The following is a 24,009-nucleotide window of genomic DNA, read 5'->3' on the forward strand; positions in this document are numbered from 1 at the left end:
GAATTCCTACACACAGTGTTTGTTTTCTGGTCTCAGCATTCATGTGTTTTCATAATCACTCTTTTCTTACCCGACATGTGCAGAAAATGGTGAACAGGGATTACACCAGCCTGCCCGCAGAAGAAGGAAAACTATTTTGTCGTATAACAAATGTCAGTATGAAAGGATTTCTGAAAAATTCAGATACAAATATTGGTGAAAATCACTCAGTAAATCGTATCACTGAACTGCTGCATGTTACATTTTTAGTGGTCATTATGTATCCATTTGTTTTCTATCCAATTGTGTGTTCCTGTTTGGATGTTTTTAAATTTTTTTTTTTTTTTTTAATTTTTACAAGTACTGTCAAACCATCTATTTGTCTAATCTTAACTTTTTCAATTGTGCTGTGGTACATCATTACCTCACTTAATACAACCTTATTTCTTGTTATTTGTTTATTATTGAAATAAAATTGCTAATGTCAAAATGCAGTTTCTGAAAAAAAGACCAATTACTTGTAGATATTCTGTTTATTATAGTTAATGTTTATCATTTCTTTTCCATTATATTTCATGCAAGATTTAAAGTTAGAAAAACAAAATATGCAACAGTCAGACCCAAAACAAAAGAGCATGTTTCATTTAAGGTAAAGGTAGAAAAGTAAACGTGACAAGGAAAATAAAGACAATTTTAACATTTTGGTCACGGGCCTTGTGCGCTTTTCTGACATAGTACATTCTATTTAACACTCGTGTCTTGTTAAGGTTTGGAATGTGAAACTACTGCTTGTATTTAGTGTCCCAGATAGCAGTATTCAAATGCCCAGCCTGTTTTCTAGTCTACAGAGAACATTACATTCACATGTATCAGCTGTGGGAGCTTGCAGTAAACCCACAGTGCTGCTGCTCCAACTATGGTCAGTCATGGTATTACCACTCCAGCTCCACTGGGTACTTCCCAGTCAGACAGGCAGTGCAGTGGCCCACTCGCTTGCTGGACTTGTCCTTCTGCTGGAGGGAGGAGATTCCCTCCTGAACGGCTGATACCAGGCCCTCCACAGTCAGATACTGAACGCTGGCAGCGCCTACAAAACAGTTCAAGTGTTAAAAGTGCACATTTTCAGGTTCAAAATTGTATTTAGGAGGTTACATCAGAATAGGTTTACATGGTTTCATTTTCAAAAAACACCATATTTTTGTTGTACTGCACATTGCTGCAGCTCCTCTTTTCACCCTGTGTGTTGCGCTCTCTGTTTTAGCTACAGAGTGAGACATCTCACTTCTGTTCCATCTTTGTTGGGAGTCGCACATGCTCAATAGCTAGGTAAGGACTACTAGCCAGTCAGAAGCAGAGTATGAGGGCGTGCCATGCTAGCAGCTAGGCGAGCATTATAACGTGTTACAAAGTGACCACGTTTGTCTCTGAAGTAAAGGCTGGACTACAATAGAGCTGTTTGGAGCAGTTTGTGAACAGTGTTTTCTGTTGGAGATAGTACGTCCCTTTGGGGGGGACTTTGGGCTTTTTCACTTTGTAAACCTATAACATGCACAAAAAGATATACAACACAATAAAAGGAAAGCCGAAAAGCATAATGAGCACTTTAACTGCAATTCATCAATCCGGCTGAAGCCACAATACAGCAGTAAAGATCAAGAGAAATGATGACACATTAACTTCATCACTTTGTTCCAATATATGAATTTTGATTCAGAAACCAAGATGCTGCTATTTTGATTGTTGTCGGTGATATGTACTACTGTATTAGTTCTTACCAATGTATCCAGCAATGTCCTGAAACTCTGGCTTGTTGGCGATGAGCTCCTCCTTGGTGGGAATATTGATGCCCATGTAGCAAGGGTGTCTGATCGGTGGAGAGGCCACCCTGATGTGGACCTGTCGAGGAGGAAAAAAACAGGTCAGAATTTTACAAACTGCTTGTTTGGGTTTTAAAGTTTTCCCTTTTGACCATCATTCTGATCAGCATCTGCTATTCAAGTGTCACGTGATAATCGGTCAATCTAATATTTTGCATCTCTTTTATATTTGTACATCTGGTGTCCACGTCCTCAGGTTAGGGACTACTGTTAAAACATTGTGTCATGTCACCACGTATACAAGAGTATGTAACATTGGTTACACTTTACTTGAAGGGATCTACATAAGAGTGACATGACACTGTCATGAATGTGTCATTGGGTGGCAGTAGCTCAGTCCGTAGGTTCAAGTCCCAGTACGGACCAAAGTACAGAGTGTGGATTGGTAGCTGGAGAGACGACAGTTCACCTCCTGGGCACTGCCCCCCCCCAACCGCTCAGGGCGCTGGTCCAGCAGTGGCAGCTCGCTCGCTCACTCTGACATCTCTCCATTTGTGCATGAATAGGTCCTGAGCATGTCTGTGTGTATTCATGCCTGTGTGTAGTGATTTCTAACAGAGTAAATTGTAATTTCTCCACTGGGGATCAATAAACAGTATAAATTAAAACATAAACAAGTCATGAACGTTTATGACATAACGCTTCTTTTAGTAAGTGTCATTCATTTTTGTCATGACAAGTTAGGGTTCATGACTGTGTCATGACAGTGTCATGTCACGCTTATGTAGATACCTTCAAGTAAATTGTTACCACAACAAACCTCAGTTGCACCGGCGTCCTTCAGCAGTTTTATAATGGGGGAGATGGTGTTGCCTCGGACGATGGAGTCATCTATCAGCACCACTCGTTTCCCAGCAAAGTTGTCTGTCAGAGCCCCAAACTTCTTGGCAACTCCTAGCTGCCTCAGCCGGGTATTTGGTTGAATAAATGTTCTTCCGACATAGCGGTTCTTACACAGAACCTCTATATATGGCAGCCCAGACTGTGAGGAGAACAAGAGGAGGGAAGCTTGTGAGGACAGACGTCCATCATGACGACGGTGTATCACTGCATTTCTTTTACAGAGTTCGAGCAGACAACTTGGAGACAGACCTGCTGAGCGTAGCCCAGTGCAGCAGGAGTTGCAGACTCTGGCACAGTGCTGACCACGTCTGCGTCTGTTGGAGCCTCGATGGCTAACTGCCGACCACAGCGCTGCCTGACGGTGTAGACCATCTGACCTGCAGCACAGCGATATAAAATACTGAACATGGAATAATTGAACTTAGATAAAACATAATTTAATAATTTAACAACAAAGTCAAACAGTTAAGATCAGAGTGGTATTTAAAGTGCTCATATTATGCTTTTTGTCATTTTCCCTTTCCTTTATTGTGTTATGTATCTTTTTTTGTGCAATTGATAGGTTTACAAAGTGAAAAAGCCCAAGTCCCCCTCAAAGGGACTTACCATCTCCAACAGAAAACACTGTTCACCAACTGCTCCAAACAGCTCTATTGTAGTCCAGCCTTTACTTCAGAGACAAACGTGGTCACTTTGGAACACACGTTATAATGCTCGCCTAGCTGCTAGCGTGGCACGCCCTCATACTCTGCTTCTGACTGACTCCCAACAAAGATGGAACAGAAGTGAGATGTCTCACTCTGTAGTTAAAACAGAGAGCTCAACACACAGGGTGAAAAGAGGAGCTGCAGCAATGTGCAGTACAACAAAATGTGGTGTTTTTTGAAAATTAAACCACATAAACCTATTCTGGTACAACCTCTAAATACAATCATGAAACTGAAAATGAGCATAATATGAGCACTTTAAAAGGATGGTCCATAAAAAATATGCAAACCTTCAAAAATGGAGTCCGGTCTGGCAAAGTACACATATTCAAATATGCAGAAGGCAGGGAGGTCTCCTTCAGGGCGAGGGACGACACTCAGAGACTTGACCCCGTGCTTGGATATCTGGACTATCTCTCCTGGTAAGACCTCTCTGTAATACCTGAGGACCAAGAAGGACATGACAATGGTCATTACCCACAACACTTCCAACATAATGCAAAAGACGTTACATATGTGGTGAAAACTGACTTGGCACCGATGGACTGGAAGCTGCAGGACTCGGACGACACAACCCACCCCTCAGTGTCCTCCTCTTCGGCACCTCACCAAAAAGGGACAAAGAATGACGTTAATCACCTACCAGCCTCCGACACGCCGGCCGTGTTTATCAGTAGATATTAGGGTCTTTTAAAAAGTTTAGTGTCTCGGACTTGACGGTTCCATGTAAAACATACTGAGAATACCTGAACTGTGCAGTTTGGAGACAGGAACGATCCGTCCGATGCAGAGGGGTCGATTTCCATATGGGTCACGCACCGCATAGATAACATCTTTGAACATCACCAACAGGGAGTACGATGTAGGGGTCTCAGTCATCAGATTTTTAATCCTACAATACATAACAACGGGTATTTAAATAGTGTAAGATTTTTTATGATTTATGCAGCATCTGGTCACAACACTGACCTGGCAACCCAGTCTGGTGCGTCCCGCTCCTCCATAGGTGGAGTCAATGCCAGCAGTTGGGTGATGAGCTCGCTGTCTGAGCTGGTGGAGAGGCCCACACCATGGCGCATTACCTGCACGGCACATTTACAATGATTCATTTTGAATGAATGAATATATATATATATAAAAAAGAGCCGGGACTTTAACGCGTTAATTAAGATTAATTACAGACTTTAACGCGTTAATTAATTACACGTTAAACATTTTTTACGCATTTTAATCACACTTATTTTTGCACCGCGGGACGTTTCTCACTGGATGAGTTTCGGCGGACCGATTATACTGGAGCACCAACTAGCGTTCATGGCTTCAGACCTTTTATATATGTCAATGCTTCAGACAACAACAAACCACAGTGAACATGAACGAAGAAGCTGACGAGACCGCTTTGGTTGGCTCCGTGGATGGGACATTTGGTTATAAAAAACAAACGGATGGAAGCGTCGATAGAGCATGGTTGTGTGCATGCTATGCAACAAGGAATCTGCATATCACCGCAGCACATCGAGCCTCAAGTATCACCTCAACGCAAAACATTTAGCAGCTAGCGTGGACGTTAGCCCGACTCCGAGTACAAGGACCCACACCCAACCCACACTCCACCAGATGACTGGTTTAAGGACCAGGGTAACTAAGTCTGAATGTACTTGAAAGTATTGTGTTTTACTTAAAAAACATAGTTTACAGAAGGTCTACCTACCTATAGGCTACCTGAATTTCTGAAATGTACTATATTTCTAAATATGCTATTGCTACACTTAATGGCAAAAATTGCACTGGTCTGCTGGACTTGGTTGAACACAAATAAACTATTTTGTTGCTTAAGCTTATGTATTCAGTCATTATTCAATGGTATACTAAAAATCCAAAATTACTTCTCACTGTTCTCAGGTCAAATATTTCTGCAATTAAAATGCGATTAATTAATTACAAAGCCTCTAATTAATTAGATTAATTTTTTTAATCGAGTCCCGGCCCTAATTATATATATATATATATATATATATATATATATATATATATATATATATATATATATATATATAGTTTATTTCATGCAAGCTAATCTCCATTTCCTTGCAGAGGAAAATTATGACACCTACACAAGCATAACACTGAGATTAAAAAGATGTTATGCACACTATATATAGAGGCCTGGTTCGTCATAAGTAGCATATATTGCATTGCAGGTTTTTATTTGTGCAGACAAAATCCAACAGAGTACACAGGAAGGGCCACTGATATGCACCAGGTTCTGTAAGTTAAGAGGCCATCCTCACTTTTTTCCGCAGGGCATGCGCATTAATCAGCTCTCCATTGTGTGCTACCGCAATCTTGCCATGCAGTGTATCCACCACAAAGGGCTGGCAGTTCTGCAGCTCTGAGATCCCAGTAGTTGAATAGCGTGTGTGACAAATACCGAGGTTACCATAGCGCAGCTTCAGAAGAGCATCAGGTGGGAAAGCACTGCTCACTAATCCCATTCCCTAAAAAATAAAAAAAAAACAGCAAGAGGAATCAGTGAGAGATGTGAGCTACACAATTTGCACAAATAATAAAAGTATAATATGCATCATGTTGTAGAGTGGGAAACTAGGTCACAATCAGTGTGATGAAGCTTTAGAAAAAACCAGCACAGCCATTATCAACCGGTCAATGCAATTGTGTTTTGGTGTGTACATACATTTTATTTATGGTGCAGCTTTAATGAAAAGGAGCAAAAAAAATTCCCATATTTATATAGTGAGAGTTAACTTCTGTCTTGTACCCCTTGTACTCAGTCTGAAAGTACAAGGGGCTTCTTCTCTAATGTTACCTTGTGGGCTGTGTACGTGGGTGGACTGGCTCCATTACTTGTGACAATCCCAGCACTTTCCTGACCCCTGAGGAGACACAAGCAATCACATGTAAATTCCAACAGTGTAAAATATACATCAGTGGGAAGTGAGTTTTCTATTGAATGATCTTTCAGTCATTTTCCTGCGGGACTAAACATGAATAAACTTGTTCCAATAGTCAGAGCTGGGTATGAGACTCGAGGCAAAGCAAACTGGTTTATTTCAAGCAAAATGAAACAGGAAGGAGAAGCTGACAAGAAAAAAAAAAAAAAAAAAAAAAAAAAAAAAAAGCACCACAAAACGTCTGCTTCTCTGCTGTGGAGCTGCCATATACAGAGAGTCGCCTTGCTGCAGTTTCAGCCTGTATACCAAGCTGCTTCTCGGATTACAGTTGGCCCCTCCCCCTCGGCACACAGCTTAAGCCAGTGGTGAGGCTGCTTTTCAGCATGGAGGCGTTGCTTTCAGGCTTAGCCGCCTGGTTGCCTAGGGAACCGGGCAGCAGAGACAGACGGATTGGGGAAAAGAAAGCGTTTCCAGGTCAGCTCAAACATGGAGAGAGGAGCAGAGAGACAAAGAGGAGGTGATAGGGAGGTGGCAGAGGAAAAAGGCTCGGTGGAGAGGCAGTGGGGGGAGGCAGAGGTGCTGGCTCTCATGTCAGCGTGGGACGAGGTGGGAGCTCAGCACGTAGCTGAGAGCAGAAGCACATTTGAGTTGATCTCAGAGCGTCTGAGGAGGCTCAGTGTTGTGCGCAGCTGGTGGGAGTGTCAGGCCAAGTGCAGGAGCCTGGGACTCCAGAGCAGGAAGCCAGACACAGCAGCAGTAGCAGCAGCAGCAGCAGGCACTTCTGCAAACTACAGCCCAGCAGTGGATGGAAGGCCAGGGGAGAGCTGGGAGGACGAGGTGGAGGATGTTGGCAAAAGAGGAAGCTACCCTTCCTCAGACACTATCCCAAAGCAGGAAGGTAAATGTAGGTTCAACCCCAAGGGGGTAGCGCTGACGATCATGACGTATGGCAATGCTCAACACATTTTTTTGTATTTAATCAACGGACAGATCAGAAGATAAACAAGCATGTCAGTCAAACTAGTTTTAGCTTCAAACTGAGGTAGAAACTTTTTTTTTTTTTTTTAGCAGTACTTTTGCCTGATCTAAACATTTTAATCACAGTCTAAGGTCAGATTAAAATAAAACCTTTTCTTACAAGCTCCGACTTATTGTCCAAATCAAAACTGAGCCCAAGTTAACAACAGCATGTGAATGTGTGTACAGGCATCAAGGGTCTAATCCATCGGGCTCTTCCTTACACGGTGAGTGTGGCTGAGGAGGGGGGCCGCCACTGGACTGACGACGAGGTGAGAGCCCTGTTGTGCGTCTGGGCTGACCGGCGCGTTCGAGAGCGCTTGAAGTGCACACTGCGCAACAAATCCATCTTCCAAGAGATGGCCCGTCAGATGCAAAGAAACTTTGGGGTGATACGCAACTGGAAACAATGTCGAACTAAATACAAGAACTTGAAATACGACTACAAGACTGCGAAAAGCGCTCACGCCGTCGGAGGCAGCGGCGCAGGAGGCCCGGGAAAGTACATGAAGTTCTTCGACGAGGTGGAAGCCATTCTGCTGGACCGCGGACTGGACAACGGGACCGTGGAGATGCAGAAGAGGCTGTATGATGAAGAAATGGGGGCAGGGAGGCTACAGACACCAGCCTCAGAAAGTGAGGTTGTCATTGAAATTGATGATGGTATGTATTCAGCCTGCAGTGCGTACAGTAGTTTTGTATTCAAAGGCTAAAAGAACAATACATTTCTCTACTTCTATTTTTTCTTTAATTTTCAGATGATAACAGCGATGATTGCGATATGGACGGAGACATGGAAGCAAAATGGAGAGGAGCAGGTACGCCACATGAATAACCAGTGCACTTACATTATATGTAATATTTTCTTTCCCTAATCTGTTTTCTATTCATTCCAGATTCCCATTTAACACTCACGGATCCATCCAGCTCCGACCAGTTCCACGTGGTCATGGTGTCGGACACAGGCCGAAACTGGAGCGACCAGGAGGTGCGAGCGCTGATTCGAGTCTGGTCCGATGAGCGCGTGTGCAGGCAGTTGGAGAGCTCGACTAGAAAGAGAGACATCTTCGTCCAGATCTCCAACAGGTTAATGCAGCAAGGCATCGAACGGGACTGGAAGCAGTGCCACACCAAGTACAAAAACCTCAAGTACCTGTACCGTTCGCTTCAAAGAGGAAAGAGCGATGAAGCCGACCCGAGGCGCCTTATGAGGTTCTATGATGAGGTGGATGCCATTATGAATCGCACGACGAACGGCTCGCCACATGACGCGGGAGCTGCAGACCACCAAACAGATTCAGGCAGACTTAACATGTTGGAGGGCTGCGAGGAGAACGATCACGTCCATGTCTATTTGACAAAGATGAACACAGCGGCCGCAGTGGCGGGAGCAATTGAGGACCGAAATTGTAGTTTGGATTCTGTCTCGTCTATTTGCCTCGATGTTGCACCAAAAAACGAAGATCCGAGGCTGCATGCAGTCCAGGAGCTTCGCATGGATCAACAGCACAGATTAATGAGTGAGCCCAATATCATTATTTATTCATGGGTAGTGTTTGAAGAAAACAATCCACACGTAGCTTTCTACTACCATTACCAAAATCCATTCATGAAACCTACAGAGGCAGAAATTCATACCATCTCTTATGCCTATGACTCACATGTACAAAATTCAAACGTTACTAATATCACTTTAAATTATGATCCTCCAAACTTCAACCAATGATTGACATTTTTAAAAGAGTCGGTTCAACCAAATTGCCAAGGAATATTTTGTTCACAGACCTCGCTGTGGACTGGTTTTTAGAGAGATTATTTTATAATTATTAAAGTGCATGTACTGGGAGAGGAGTAGAAATCTCAAAGATAGCTATTTAAAAATCAGTTTTTAATGGTTTGTAATTTAGGTGAACTACCCTTGAAATAGGCTACATGGGAACCTTTTCCAAAAGCGAGAATATAAACACTTTTTTACGCTTTTAAAAGAATGGCCTGTTGTCTTGTAACTGTGATTGTTGTTTGCAGGCTCCTCTGAAACACCGGTAAAGAGAGAGGATATGTATTCAGCAAGCAGAAGAATGAAGAGGAAAGCTGTGGATCCAGGTTTGAAATGTGCCTCCCTCTGTAATCACTTGCTATGTCACTCACATGATGTCCAAAAAAAAAAAAGGAGGGCTGCAATTTCTGACTCAGTCCCATGAGCCTCATAATTAAATAATGGATAAAGGTACGGTTGTAAGTGCTAACAAGAGGCACAACTCATGATGATGTTTCACTGTCAGACCACGATAAAAAGAGACTTTGCTCACCCATGAAGATGTAAAATGTTGTAGTAGCATAGTGTCTCCCAAATATTGGGTAAAGTAACAATAATAAATCAGATTTTAAATCTGCCTTTGTTCCCTTTTTCAGACCCTACACTCCAGACGCCCGTAAAAAAACTGGACACCGGCTCTGATAACGTGGAGGTCCAGTGTAAAGAAGAGCAGAATAACATCCCAATAATGAAGATCAATTCAGTCTGTTCAATAGCCTTATCCAATCCATCCCCAGAGAAAGAGGTATTGCCTACTAATCTCATGTCATAAACAGTACAAACAATTATGCAACCAAAGTAAATTGAGAAATTATTCTTTAAGTCCAGAAAAGACACGATGCTGCTGTGCTGGAAGAAATGTTGTAAACTCACAAATTGTATAGGCTACATCTTATTTCTGCCTTTTAGGAGTCTTTGTGTCATCTTTAAAAGCTGCAAGTCGATTAATCAATTAGTTTAATGACAGAAAATTAATCAATTAATACTCATCAATAGGTTTTGGACCACAGGTCAAAAATAAACAGGCAAATCGATTATATTTATATGATATTGGGCACTGGGAAAATGTGTTTTTCCCACTTTTTGACCTTTAGTAGACACTTATTAATTCAGCAGCAGATTAATCGACAATGAAAATATAGCCCGTTATCTGCACCTTGAATTTGAGTGAATCAGTTAGTCAGTGTTTAGTTTATGGTGACACTTAATTTCTTCAATTCGTCCACGCATGCCTCGGTGCCCCTCTGTTGGTCCTGCTTGTCCACGTGAAGTTACTCGGGATTGCAGCCATAGGTCGTGGCTGTGAGTATGGGGTTTACTCTGATGTTTAACGTTAGCTACATTTTAACACTTTGGCCGGCCAGGCTTGCAGAGTTAGCTATTTAGGGGACTAGTGGAACTTAGTTGTTTTCAACTCGTTTTTCCCCCTGTAGTGCCCAAGTGGGACTTTATAGGTTACATTTCAATGTTTCATCTTCAGTTTGAGTAGCATAAGCTAAACTGTTTAAGCCCAAAATGACAACTTTTTGGAAAGAGGGTTTTGTTGAACAGTTTGGTCTTGGACACTTTCTGACCAGCTAACGTTAACCTAGTTTTTATCCGTTATTTGTGATAAAAACCAACAAAAAACCCCACTCACGTTACAAGAGTAACTTACCTGTGTTGTAACGCCGTAAGTCCCAGAGTTAAGACCTGAGCCACCTCCAGCTGTGTGGGCCACTCTCCGGCAGCCACACACCCGAAAACACCGCACTCCTCTCCGATACCGGACGCCTCAAACTCCATCCCGCCGCCGCCGTGGGTCTCTGTCCTCGGTTAACCCCGGCTGACAGTCAGTCTCGTGCCTGGTGGTTGCCTGGGCAATCGTGCTCGTGCTTACCTATACGCGCTCCGAAAGTATTGACAGAGCACGTGCAGAGAGCGTTGATATAGCTGCGGTCACTACAACGTGGCTCGTTAAGACAACATAAACTCAGCTGACATTGTGGCCTCGAAATCACGAGTCGGAAAAAGAAAAAACTGCGACATAAAAAGCATAACTGAGCGCAGCTTTAACAAACGCAACAGGCCACTATAACTGATATGACATAATCAGAACGCATTTTTAATCAAACGTATTGAACTGGCGAAAACACGTGGTATTTCTTTTTTTTTTACGAGGACAACAACTTATCTAAATCTGATTAATCGATTCGGTCGAGCGGCCAATTGTTTGCTCTTGATTACATTTTTGATAAATCAATCGTCTCGTCGAGAGAAATTTGGATGCAGTTTTGTTCAGTGGATAAACTGCCCTCACAAACTTCTTCTCACAAATATTTGGAGATGGGCTCGTAGCGTCTTCCCTTCACGTGGTGAACAATGCGCTGCCGTGAGTGGCTGGCTGAATGAGCCGAAGGATGTGATTGGTTATCAAAGCACGTAAGACGGACTCCACTTCCCTGTTCTCCATCCTGCACGCCTTCGCCCCCTTATTCATCGTGCAACTTTTTAACGTTCGGTTTTTGGGTTTCAGGACTGTCGGTCGGTAAAGAACGCCACCATGGCCTCCACACCAGGTACAGTACAACAACGAATGCGTAATCAAAGCGCGTGTTGCATCTGCAGCGTTTAATTTCAAACTTTTTTGTATATGTGCGTGTTTTCAGAGTTGAAGCTCGGCCAGAAGCTAAATGAGGGGAAGACAAAGCAGATTTTTGAGCTCGTGGACGAGCCCGGTCTGGTTCTGGTCCAGTCCAAAGACCAGATCACGGCTGGGAATGCCGTGAGGAAAGACCAGATGGAGGGCAAGGCTGCCATCGCCAACAAAACGACAAGCTGCGTGTTCAAACTGCTCCAGGAATCTGGTGAGGACTTAGTAAAGTTATTGTAGTTAGATATAGTTGATCCATTCACTCTGTCACTCAGGTTATGTTGGAGCAGTTGTGTCATAACGTTACTCCCCACCTGAGGCAACTTTCCCACATGCTCAGAATTGGGTTTGGCTGTTGTAGATGAATGTGTTTAAGCCAGAGTATAGAAAATAAAGAGGTATAAAAAATACAGTATAGAAAATACAGTATAAGAATTACAATAACAACAAACTTTTAGCTAAATATAGGAAGTAAAAACAGTAAACTATAAATAAATTAAAAAAAAAAAAAAATTAGCAGTTAGAGGGTCCAGGTATGTATGAGAGTATATTATTAAGTAATTGCACAGTGAATGAGTAAGTGGTATTGCACAGTATACAGATATTGCACAGTAATGGATTCCCTCACACACTATATTTATGTGTGGGCTCCAAGAGTCCTCAGCAGTTTGAGCCCTAGTGAGTGAGTGAGATAAGCAGTCAAGTGAGGTGACTGTACCCAGGAGGAAAGACCAGCCTACCTATCTCTTCTGTTACCTGTTTTGGTAGCTAACTCCATTTTATATCAGAAAATAAAGCCCAAGTTGTCATATTGAATGTGCTTGTTTTGTCTGACAAAGAGAGGATCACATTTTTGAAGCTGTAACCAGAATATTTATTTAATTTTAAAATTGCTAAAAAATAAAATCTAAAAAAAAATCAGAATAGTTAGCAGTAAACTTTCTGTTAACTGACCAATTGTTTTGCGCTCTACTGAAAACATGTGATCATGTATCCACTTTTTCAGCTTCATGACAATTTTGGTAACAATTTCAAATTTTCATTTATCCTTTTTTATATTTTTAACTTCAGTTTATTTTTATTTTTTTTACGTGTACATGATCCCTCCAATAAAAGATGCTTTTGATGTGATCCAATGCACGTCCACAATTGAAGGAGTCATGCTTTTAACATTGACGTGTTAAAGCCCAGATTCAGAAAATGACTCTCCAGCTTGCATTAATTAAAAAGGAATTGGGTAACTCAACCAACATGCCACTCATAAGTGTGGTAATGGCTGTCTTGTGACTTAAAACTTTGCCATGTATAATTCACCACATCCCCCCCTCACTTAACCTTCATTTTAGGATCTTTGAAGTACTGGTGTGGTTCAACATCTGTAATCAAATTGAACACAGAAGTAGGGCTGGACAATATATTGACATTATATTGCTATTTGAGGCTGGATATCGTCTTAAATTTTGGATATCGTAATATGACACAAGTGTTTTGTTTTTTTTCCTGGTTTTAAAGGCTGCATTACAGTGGAGTGATGTCATTTTCTGAACTTACCAGACTGTTCTAGCTGTTCTATTATTTGCCTTTACCACTAACTCATATCAACATAACTGATGATTATTTATCAAAAATGTCATTGTGTGTCATATTTTGTGAAAGCACCAATTGTCAACCCTAAAATATTGCCACAATATCTAATCGAGGTATTTGGTCAAAAATTAAGGGATATTTGATTTTCTCCATATCGTCCAGCTCTACACTGAAGGGTAAAATTATAATATTGAGTTTCAGATGTTACATTGTTCACAGCTCTAGACAGAATCAAGAGGTTTGGTTCATGGAGCCCTGGGGAAGGGGGAGGTGCTCTGTAATAGTGTAATTTTTAACATCAACCCTTTCTCCCAGGCATTAAGACGGCCTATGTGAAGCAGTACTCTGACACCGCGTTCATCGCAGCCCACTGTGAGATGATTCCCATCGAGTGGGTATGTCGCCGAGTGGCGACCGGATCGTTCCTCAAGAGGAATCCAGGAGTCAAGGAAGGCTTCCGCTTCTCCCCCCTGAAGATGGAGATGTTCTTTAAAGTGAGTCTGAGCCCTCGCCTCGACTGCCTCCAATCTGTTGTCGGTCTTTTGTAACTTGACTCGATAAGTCTTTTATGTAATCGGTTGCTTTCTGATACAGGACGATGCCAACAACGACCCCCAGTGGTCAGAGGAGCAGCTGCTGGAGGCCAAATTCTCTCTGGCTGGGCTCACTATCGGTCAGTGCGAGGTGGACATCATGAATCGCAGCACCGTGGCCATCTTTGAGATTCTGGAGAAGTCCTGGGCCACTCAGAACTGCACGCTGGTGGATATGAAGGTATGCAGTGCAACACCGCCCTCTGCTGGTTAATCTCATATCAGAGTGGGAACACTTTTTTATTTATTTTATTTATTTTAATTTTATTATTTTTTTTCTTCTTCTTTAGTGAACTCTTTGCAGCTGCTTCACAATTTTTAGGATTGTCTCTCTTGCTTATAGATTGAGTTTGGCGTGAATGTGGAGACTCAAGAGATTGTCCTCGCTGACGTGATTGACAACGATTCATGGAGGCTGTGGCCAGCGGGAGATCGCAGCCAGCAGAAGGACAAACAGGTTGGGGACTTCAGTCTTTGGTATTGCTGTGTCATTTATTTTTTTTTTTTTTTTTTTTTAAAGAAATATGATAAAAGCTGAAATAACTTGTTTTCCCCACTGTCTAGGTGTACCGAGACCTTAAAGAAGTTACCCCTGAGGCAATGCAGATGGTGAAGAGAAACTTTGAGTGGGTCTCTGAAAGGGTCAAGGTACACTGAACCCAATGTCCCAATCTGCTCTTTATCAAGACAGGCTTTTGTTTGCTTTGAATCAACATGTTATAACAGTAACCTAATACGCACGCGCTACCGGTCAAAAGTTTGGGTTCACTTAGAAATTTCCATTATAGACAGAATACCAGCTAAGATCAGTTGCATTGTTTTTTTTTTTTTTTTTTTTTTTTTTTTAAACCAGGCAGCAGTTTTCCGATTACATTATGTGCTTACATAATTGCAAAAGGGTTCTCCAATGTTTTCTCAGTTAGCCTTTTTTAAAATGATATTAGATTAGTAAACAGACTGTGCCTTTGGAACATTGGATGAATGGTTGCTGATAATGGGCAATGTAGATCAGCCACCCACTCAGATCAGCTGGTATTCTGTCTATAATGGAGTGGAATGGAAATTTATAAGTGACCCCAAACTTTTGACGATGGATGGATGGATATAGATAGATAGATATAGATTTTGCATTCAAGACAGTTTCTTCAAACATACATTAAAGTGACTGTACGGTTTAAAAGATTCATTAAAGTGACTTTAGTTTTAAAAGAAGAAATGGCTCATTCATGCAACTGTCTTTTTTTTTTTTTTTTTTTTTTTTTTGGGTCTGGTTCAACCAGTAGCTTATGAAGGCTAATGTTAGCCTCAGATAGCTCGATATTTACTACATAACCGACAGTTTAAGCATTTATCGTGATCCAGTGATTGTCATGTGGCCAGTGCTCGGCTAATGTTGCGTAGTCCTATATAAAGGGGATTTGCATGGAGCTAACCAGAGCTGTGTCGTGTGTCGTGTCCCCAGCTGCTGCTGGAGCACCAGGCCAGCGGCAGGGTGGTGGTTTTGATGGGTTCCGTCTCGGACATGGCTCACTGTGAAAAAATCCGGAAGGCCTGCACCTCCTACGGGATTCCCTGCATCCTGAGAGTCACCTCGGCACACAAGGGTCCGGATGAGACGCTCCGCATCAAAGCGGAATATGAAGGTGTGTATTTATTTATTTATTTATTTCCTTTTTGAAAGAAGTGAGGTTTATTATTATTATTATTATTATTTTTTTTTTTTTTTTATGTCTTATCTATCATGCCACAATATCGGTATGCTTTTCCTCAGGTGATGGCGTACCCACTGTGTTTGTGGCTGTAGCCGGCAGAAGTAACGGCCTCGGTCCGGTGATGTCTGGGAACACGGCGTATCCTGTCATCAACTGCCCCCCTCTCACTCCAGACTGGGGGGCACAAGACGTCTGGTCATCCCTGCGTATGCCAAGCGGTAAACATAACCCTTCCTACTAGAGCCCGACCGATGTGTATTATCGGCTTATATTATGCATTTGCCAAACTATCGGTATCATGATTTATAATGGTCGATAAATTAATATTTAAAAAATAAAATAAAAACGGATGAAACACCCTTCAACCATGTTCTGAACATTGGCGTTCCATAGTTTGTCCACCAGAGGGCGCTCTACAACCTCCCTGTTGGCAACACTCTTGATTTTTGTTTTTGTTCAAAGGACTTTAAGTTTCATGTCTTAAGTTTGTATTTTTATACATTTTATTTATCAGAACTTTAATATATTTTGATGTGTTTTTGTTTTTTTTACACCCAAGATAAAGCACTCGTACCTGTAGTATCCAGTCAGGTTGTAGTCTGGCTGTCCGAAATGTTTGATGAGCAGGTCTTGCATTCAGCAGTTTGCTTTTTTTATTTTTTTAATTATTCCTTCTTGCATGACATTTCTTTTTAAATCCAAAAGTGATTACTCGTGGCACAGACTCAACCATCGTGGTGGTCTGGTCTGACTAATGAGGCTTCCTCAGGGGTCTTTGATGTTACGTGTTGCCATAGCGAAGGAGTTTGACGGACAGCCGGTCATCCATCCAATCGAGCTTTTTGAATCGTTCAATCAAGATTCCCAGTTTGCACTGCTGCCTCTGCATAGCATACTTGATAGTTGGACAGAAATGTGTCAACGTTAAATTATTTTAACAGCTAACCTTCAAACTCATGAATACAAGCAAGTCATCCGACTCATCATGCCTCAAGTCCAGTCCTGAGTCTTTCAGCTTTTTGTTGTTTTGTTTGTTGTTGTCATACACCTTGAGTGGAGAGGACGCTGGCGCGTTTTTGGCTGCTGCTTCTCCCTCATCATAGGCAATCAAATTATAACTTCTTATTGAATCAAACTACCTCAGCACTTACATGGACTTTTTCACCTGCATATCTCCGCTACCGAGGGACCCGACCTAGTCTGGCTTGGCTGCGTTTTTGGGATTACGGGCTGTATAGCTGGCAACGCCGCTGGATTGAACAGGTTAACACCCGCGCTTTTGGGCGCCTACGCTAACTTTTCCTGCCCAAGACGACTCAATCTTCCCTCCCAGACAATGCAGTACCTACTAGTAGCTACTCCAGCTAAACCGCTATCCATCGGCTACACCGGAGCTCACCGCTGAAATAAAAACCTTTGGATTACTTCAACGCCACCGTTACATCCACAGAGGCTCCTGTCGAAATGTAATACACATATCCAACGGGAATGACAGCTTTGGCACAACACCTCCTCATTACTTCTCTTCCGCGTCCCGGCATCAAAACAGAAATGCACAATGTCATCGGAACCAACGTAACGTGAATCATTTCATCCTCCGGTCAGTACCCACTTCCGCTTCATCCCCTTCAAAACAAGAGTCTCTCAAGCTTGGACTACTGAACATTAGATCTCTTAACAATAAAAGCACTATTATCAATGAATTCATCCTGGACTCAGAATTGGACTTAATCTGTTTAACTGAAACCTGGCAAAAACCTAATGAATATTTCTCTCTCAATCAAGCCACCCCCCTTGGATTTACATATACGGACCAACCTCGTCCGGAAGGCAGGGGCGGTGGCATTGCTGCCATCCATAGGCTAAATCTCAAGCTTTGCCCTCTCCCCCTCCCATCTGTCACCTCATTTGAACACCTGTCATTTAAACTTCTAGGCCCCACTCCGCTGACTATTTCAACAATATATATCGCCCTCCAAAACCCAATCCTTCCTTTCTGTCAGGTTTCTCAGAATTTATAACTCAAATCTGCACAACTTCATCAACCATATTACTCGTAGGTGACTTCAATATCCTCATTGACTTATCCACCTCCAAACCCACCATGGATTTCTTGTTTTCATTTCATACAACATGTCAATTTCCCCACCCACACCCGTGGACACACTTTGGACCTGGTCTGCTCTACTGGACTCAATATTTTGGCACTCTCGCACACACAGACCTGGCTATATCTGATCATTTTGCCATAACATTTCACATCAACCTCCCCTGTACCCATCCCAAACAGATACGCACTATATCTTACCGAAACCTAAAGTCCCAATCGCAAAATCGCAAATTGTATCGCAAATACAATTTCCATACCCAGCATTCCTGAAAACTCCACTACTGACGATCTAGTAGTTCACTACAATCGCTCACTCGCATCCAGCCTCAATACTCTCGCACCAGTGAAAACTGAAACCGTTACATTCTCCCGTTCTGCTCCCTGGTTCAACCCAAAACTGCACAAACTTAAAAAAGAACGCAGACAACTAGAACGCTTACATAAGAAAACTGGACTCACTGTACACCTACAAGCCTACAAGGATCACAGCCAACACTATAGATCAGCGCTCACATCAGCCCGCACAGCTTATTAATCTGGTATCATTCACTCTGGATCCTCCAACCCCCGGACACTGTTTGCCACAGTCGATAAACTACTGAAACCCATTGACAATATCACCCGCTTATTCACCATGGACAAATGCAATAATTTCATTGATTTCTTTAAATACAAAATTGACTGCATTCACAAAGAACTCCCTGCGAATATCTCTCCTAGTACAGACCCTCAACCGGACTTATCCCTTCAATTTCACATCACTCTCCCCTCCCTATCAGTCATCACAGAAACTGATCTCATAGATCATCTTACCAAAATCCACCTGCCCACTGCCACTCCATTCCATCTGCATTGGTCAAGCACTGCCTCTCCTGCCTCAGCCCACTTATTATGGTTATCATAAACTCCTCTCTCACGTCTGGAACAGTTCCCTCCCCCTCCTTCAAAGTCGCCGCCATTACACCTATACTCAAAAAACCTGGCTTGGATCCTGACAACCCCAACAATTTTCGGCCCATCTCTAACCTACCTTTCCTATCAAAAATCCTGGAACGCTCTGTTGCCTCTCAACTAAAACATCCCCTTCTTTCCAATCAGCTCTACGAAACCTTTCAGTCTGGATTCCGCTCTCATCACTCTACTGAAACTGCACTACTCAAAGTAACAAATGACCTCCTGCTTGCTTCTGACTCTGGTTCCCTCTATTCTCATCCTACTTGACCTCTCCTGGTTCACCTCCTACCTCACCAACAGATCTCAATTCATATCCATCAACAACTGTACGTCCCATACCATACTGGTCAATCACGGAGTCCCTCAAGGTTCAGTGCTAGGTCCTCTTCTGTTTATCCTGTATATGCTTCCCCTTGGACTTATCATTCAAAATCATGGACTCAAATTCCACGGTTACGCAGACAACACACAACTATACCTCAGCACTAGATCATCACTCCTGCCACAGTATCAACCATCACAAAATGCCTCTCTGCAATAAAAACCTGGATGACTGCCAATTTCCTTAAACTCAACTACAACAAATCTGAAATCATCATCATCATTGGTCCAAAATCACTACTCGCCTCCTCCCAAGATTTCGCTCTCTCCATCGCTGGACATACAGTCAACACCTCACTCCAGATCCGAAATCTTGGTATCATTTTTGACCCCACACTCACTTTGAAGCCCCGTATCAGTCAATCCCCAAAACTGCCTTTTTCCACCTACGTAACATTGCTCGTCTTCGCCCCACCCTCTCGACATCTGCTGCTGAAACTCTCATCCATGCATTCACTACATCAAGACTTGACTACTGCAACAGCCTCCTATATGGTCTCCCTTCATCTGTCTTACAAAAACTGCAATACGTTCAAAACTCTGCTGCTCGCCTCCTCACCCACACCGGTTCAAGACAACACATCACCCCTGTCCTTCAACAGCTTCACTGGCTCCCTGTACAACAACGCATCCATTACAAAGTTCTTCTCATCACCTACAAAGCTCTCAATAATCTGGCCCCTCCATACCTCACAGACTTATACAGCACCATCGCCCCTCCAGATGCCTTCGCTCAGCAGACTTAAACCTCCTCAAACCCATCACCAAATCAACCCACCGAACTCTGGGGGACCGAGCCTTTGCAATAGCTGCCCCCACCCTCTGGAACTCCCTCCCCATCCACATCAGAAACTCGGACTCACTGAACACCTATATTAAAAAAAAAAAAAAAAAAAAAAAACTGCTCAAAACTCTAATAATTTACTTATCTAGTTTGTTTGTTTCTTTTGTTTGTAAAGCGTCTTTGAGTTCCATGTAAAGCGCTATATAAAACTTATGTATTATTATTATTAACTTAAGTCCAAGTCGAGTCACATGTCATTTAAAATAAGAAAGTTGCAAGTCATCAAAATGTTGAGTTGTCTCCTCCACCTCTCTGATGGCAGTTAATTCGCCATAGCAACTGAGCCTTCCTCTTTCTCCTCCTCCCTCTGCAGGTCTCGGCTGCTCTACAATCCTCTCCCCCGAGGCTGCTGCTCAGTTTGCCGCGCAGATCTTCGGGTTGACCGATCACCTGGTGTGGTGCAAACTGAGAGCCTCCATGCTCAACACCTGGGTGTCTCTCAAGCTGGCTGACAAGAAGTTACAGGCCTGCAGCCTCTGAAGTGGTTCAGGGCACCTTTCCAGAGCCTTTTGGGCTCTTTTAGGGCTCCACAGTCTGTCAATGTCATGTCTTTTGTTTACCATGAAAACCCACTAACGGTAGATGGAATCTACATTTACTTTCTCACACACATGAATCATTCCCTTTTTAAAAAGAGAGAAAATAATAAAGCTTCTTAATTAAATGCTACTGTGGTTATTTAATCCTATTGGAATTTGACAAAGATGTTCTCATTCATTGGATGAGACCCCAATACATTTGCATGTTAACACTGGCAAATCTCTGGGTCAGGATGGCATTGTGCTGAATCACTTGCATCTCCTTTCCATTATAGCTTTGTAGTGCTCATATTCTGCTCATTTTCAGGTTCAGAATTGTATTCCGAGGTTATATCAGAATAGGTTTACATAGTTTAATTTTCAAAAAACACCATATTTTCGTTGTACTGAGACATCTCACTTCTGTTCCATCTTTATTGGGAGTCGCACATGATCAGTAGCTAGGTAAGGACTACTAGCCAGTCAGAAGCAGAGTATGAGGGCGTGCCGTGCTAGCAGCACAAAGTGACCCACGTTTGTCTCTGAAGTAAAGGCTGGACTACAATAGAGCTGTTTGGAGCAGTTGGTGAACAGTGTTTTCTGTGGGAGATGGTAAGTCCCTTTGGGGGGGACTTTTTAACTTTGTAAACCTATAACGTGCACAAAAAAAGATATCAAATCATCCAAAGAGTCAACACTGACAGATACTTAGGGACAGAGATTGATGACCAGCTGAAGTCTGATGTACAGAGGCTTGCACACCCCTTGAACTTTTCCACATTTTGTTATTACAACCACAAATGTAAATGTATTTCATTGGGATTTTATGTGATAGGCCAAGTGGAAGGAAAATGATACATGGTTTTGAAATTGAAAACTGAATACTTTTGCACCCCACACTTTTCAGTTTCATATTTGTAAAAAAAAAATGTAACAAAATGTGGAAAAGTTCAAGAGGTATGAATACTTTTGCAAGGCTCTGTGTGTGCCACTGTGAAGATAAAAAAAAAAAAATACAATAGCACATGTTTTTCTTGGAAACTGTCCATTTTTAATGTGGATCGTTGTGTTCTACAAAGCTGTACTACAGATCACCCTGTCCTTTGGCCTGATGTGCGTGTTTGGAAACATGCACAACCTAGACCACAATAGGTTGAAGTGCATGATCAGTAAGCGAGTAGGGTCATTGGGTGTGACCAGATACCAGTTGTGTGCTTTGAGTAAGGCTGAGCACACCCTCAGGGAACCCTGCTGACCTTCTGCACACCCGCTCCCAACGAAGCTGACTGAGCAGTGGGAGGACTCTGCAGAGGGAACTAACAGCCAGGTTTAGCAAGTCTTTTGTTCCTTCAGCAAGTAGACTGTTAAACGAAAACAGGATCTGATGGAATTTTTGTCAGGGTTATGAGGAATGGTACCTGTATGCAATATTTGTATGGTGCAATATTTATATTTATTAAGTATATAAAGTGGGATTATAATGCTGTTGGGGTATACGTGCAGTTTGGTGTCCCAAATTCCCCATACAATGTCCTTAATTAATTATGAACCTGCTAAACCACCTGTGCTACCCTAACCTTAACCTGTCTCAAATAAGACCCTCATCATTTGGGACACTCAGTTTTCGGAAAATAATTTGGGACACTAAATTGCACGTAAGCCAGCTGTTGGATATTCTCAGTAATCATGTAGCCCACAAAAGATCCTATTATTTATGAGTGTGTGTGTGTGTCAGCGTATGCTAGATTGAGGGTACCTGAAAGTGTGTGTGTGTGTGTGTGTGTGTATGTGCGTGTTTGTTTGTGTGTGTGTGTTTGTGGGAGCGTATGTCAGAGCAAGGGTGTTTGAAAGTGCTCTCCCTGTGTGAGTGTGTGCATGTCTGTTTTGTGTATGTCTGCAGGGGCGCAACTACCCAGTGTCAGAGGGGTATGCAACAACAATTTTGGCGCCCCCCCACAAAAAACTTAAATAAGTGTGCCCCCCGTTCTGATATGTTTACTACGTCCCCGCTGTCAGACATAGGCTAATTGTTATATTTTCCATCTCTGTCTGCACTATTTTTTTCCCAAAAAGGACACCGTGAATAGGTTGGTCAACAGAACTTCAAACCATAGTGGACATTTAGTTTTGTGTGGTCTAACTAATAGAACTCCTACCTGATGTCATCACTGGGCTCATCTCTAGCCACAGCCTCTTCTCCACTAAGACATATTGTCAAACAAACATTATGTATTAGTTTTTCCATAATATTAAGAAATTAATCTGTTATTGGAGAGCCACTTGGCACAGAGACCTTTAAATAGAGAGAGAGAGAAAGACAGACAGACAGAGAGAGAGAGAGAGAGAGAGAGAGAGAGAGAGAGAAAGATGTGACCCTGTAATTACAGCTTCCATGTCACCCAACAGATGTATAGGCCTAGCCCAGGGGTCGGCAACCCGCGGCTCCGGAGCCGCATGCGGCTCTTTCATCCCTCTGATGCGGCTCCCTGTGGCTTTTAAAAATGAGTTTTTTTTTTACATAGTTTGTTTTTAAAATGTAATTCTAAATTTTAAGATTATGGTGATCTTGTAACATCTAAATAATGTATTATTATTGTAATTTGTATCACAAAAAAGTGTTAAAATTCTTTGTCGCTCTTAATATGCGTCACAACCTCCAATGTGCGACACCCGCCAGCGCGCGATTTCTTGAACTTTTCTAAACCCAGGTAGGCCAACTCATAGATATATATGTCTATGAGCCAACTATGGATAATGGATAATTCTAAGAAAAGAAAAGTGTCTGAAGAAAACAGAACGTTTAATGCTACGTGGGCAGATTCATATGCTTTCTCTGCTGACGAGACTGGTTTACCAGTATGCTTAATATGTAATGAAAAACTAGCAAACAACAAAAAGTCAAATGTCGCAAGACATTTCCAGAATAAACACGCAGCCTTTGCTCAAAAATATCCGGATGGAGATGAGAGAAAAAAAAAAGCTGTTTCGAACTGATGCGGAAGGTTGATCTGAGCAAAAATCACTTCAAGAAGTGGATGAAGTCTGCAAATTCAACTACATATGCAAGTTTTGTAGCCGCTCAGGAAATAGTCAGGCATGGGAAGCCGTTCACAGATGGAGAATATGTAAAAGAATCTTTCATTAAGATTTCAGAACATCTATTCACGGACTTTAAAAACAAGAGTGAAATTGTGCAGAAAATCAGGGATATGCCCTCTCTGCAAAGACTGTCAAAGACAGAACCATAAAAATGGCAGAAGACATCACCAGACAGCAAATTAAAGACATCAATTCAGCTGTGGCCTACTCAATTGCCTGCGATGAATCTAAAGACAAAGGTGATATTGAACAAATAGCGCTGTTCTGCCGGTATGTAAACTCGGCTGGGCCACAGGAAGAAATGATTGAATTGATACCGCTAAAAGGCCAAACACGGGGGGAGGACATCTGTGAGGCTGTCTTGAATTGTTTAAGAGCCAAAGGAATAAACACCACCCACCTGGTGTCAGTGGCTACTGATGGGGCAC

General features: G+C 42.3%; 3 protein-coding genes across 6 annotated transcripts in view; 2 read left to right on the plus strand and 1 right to left on the minus strand.

Moving 5' to 3' along the window:
- Positions 1-796, plus strand: part of si:dkeyp-117h8.4 (uncharacterized) — a 4,816-nt gene extending 4,020 nt beyond the window's left edge. Inside the window, exon 9 of the mRNA XM_028588377.1 lies at positions 84-796. Coding sequence (XP_028444178.1) covers positions 84-93 — 10 coding nt within the window. The 3' untranslated portion in view covers positions 94-796. The remainder of the gene's footprint in view (positions 1-83) is intronic.
- Positions 774-11,573, minus strand: ppat (phosphoribosyl pyrophosphate amidotransferase). 2 transcript variants are annotated; one of them, XM_028588380.1, is made up of 11 exons: positions 10,809-11,573; positions 6,234-6,300; positions 5,698-5,904; positions 4,376-4,488; positions 4,153-4,298; positions 3,938-4,001; positions 3,697-3,848; positions 2,949-3,076; positions 2,617-2,838; positions 1,755-1,875; positions 774-1,066 (listed from the first exon to the last, which is right to left on the minus strand). In XM_028588380.1, exons 1-11 carry the CDS (start codon positions 10,934-10,936, stop codon positions 912-914), a joined length of 1,503 nt encoding a protein of 500 aa, XP_028444181.1. In that variant the 5' UTR covers positions 10,937-11,573; the 3' UTR covers positions 774-911. The 2 variants fall into 2 exon arrangements, with proteins under 2 accessions (XP_028444181.1, XP_028444180.1); XM_028588379.1 differs by having other exon boundaries at positions 3,938-4,010; positions 10,809-11,570.
- On the plus strand, positions 6,788-20,628 carry paics (phosphoribosylaminoimidazole carboxylase, phosphoribosylaminoimidazole succinocarboxamide synthetase). Of its 3 annotated transcripts, XM_028588374.1 has the most exons (15): positions 6,788-7,216; positions 7,525-7,998; positions 8,094-8,153; positions 8,232-8,855; positions 9,361-9,438; positions 9,748-9,896; positions 11,667-11,709; positions 11,800-11,997; positions 13,686-13,864; positions 13,965-14,144; positions 14,307-14,420; positions 14,528-14,611; positions 15,426-15,606; positions 15,735-15,893; positions 20,278-20,628. In XM_028588374.1, exons 1-15 carry the CDS (start codon positions 6,805-6,807, stop codon positions 20,442-20,444), a joined length of 3,102 nt encoding a protein of 1,033 aa, XP_028444175.1. In that variant the 5' UTR covers positions 6,788-6,804; the 3' UTR covers positions 20,445-20,628. The 3 variants fall into 3 exon arrangements, with proteins under 3 accessions (XP_028444175.1, XP_028444176.1, XP_028444177.1); XM_028588375.1 differs by lacking the exons at positions 6,788-7,216; positions 7,525-7,998; positions 8,094-8,153; ... (1 more) ...; positions 9,361-9,438; positions 9,748-9,896 and adding an exon at positions 10,382-10,453; XM_028588376.1 differs by lacking the exons at positions 6,788-7,216; positions 7,525-7,998; positions 8,094-8,153; ... (1 more) ...; positions 9,361-9,438; positions 9,748-9,896 and adding an exon at positions 10,896-11,572.
- Positions 20,629-24,009: the final 3,381 nt, after the last annotated feature.

The sequence above is a fragment of the Perca flavescens genome, chromosome 9 (genome assembly GCF_004354835.1).
Source record: "Perca flavescens isolate YP-PL-M2 chromosome 9, PFLA_1.0, whole genome shotgun sequence".
Lineage (NCBI taxonomy): Eukaryota > Metazoa > Chordata > Actinopteri > Perciformes > Percidae > Perca > Perca flavescens.

Coding starts and splice junctions, on each gene's coding strand:
- ppat (XM_028588379.1), bottom strand. CDS start 10,936: ATGGAGTTTGAGGCGTCCGGTATCGGAGAGGAGTGCGGTGTTTTCGGG. Junction 4,489..5,697: donor CGCATGCCCTGCGGAAAAAA/GTGAGGATGGCC, acceptor TGTGCCGTGCAG/GTAATGCGCCATGGTGTGGG. Junction 4,299..4,375: donor GCACCAGACTGGGTTGCCAG/GTCAGTGTTGTG, acceptor TATGTATTGTAG/GATTAAAAATCTGATGACTG.
- paics (XM_028588374.1), top strand. CDS start 6,805: ATGGAGAGAGGAGCAGAGAGACAAAGAGGAGGTGATAGGGAGGTGGCA. Junction 14,145..14,306: donor GCACGCTGGTGGATATGAAG/GTATGCAGTGCA, acceptor TCTTGCTTATAG/ATTGAGTTTGGCGTGAATGT. Junction 14,421..14,527: donor GCCAGCAGAAGGACAAACAG/GTTGGGGACTTC, acceptor CCCACTGTCTAG/GTGTACCGAGACCTTAAAGA.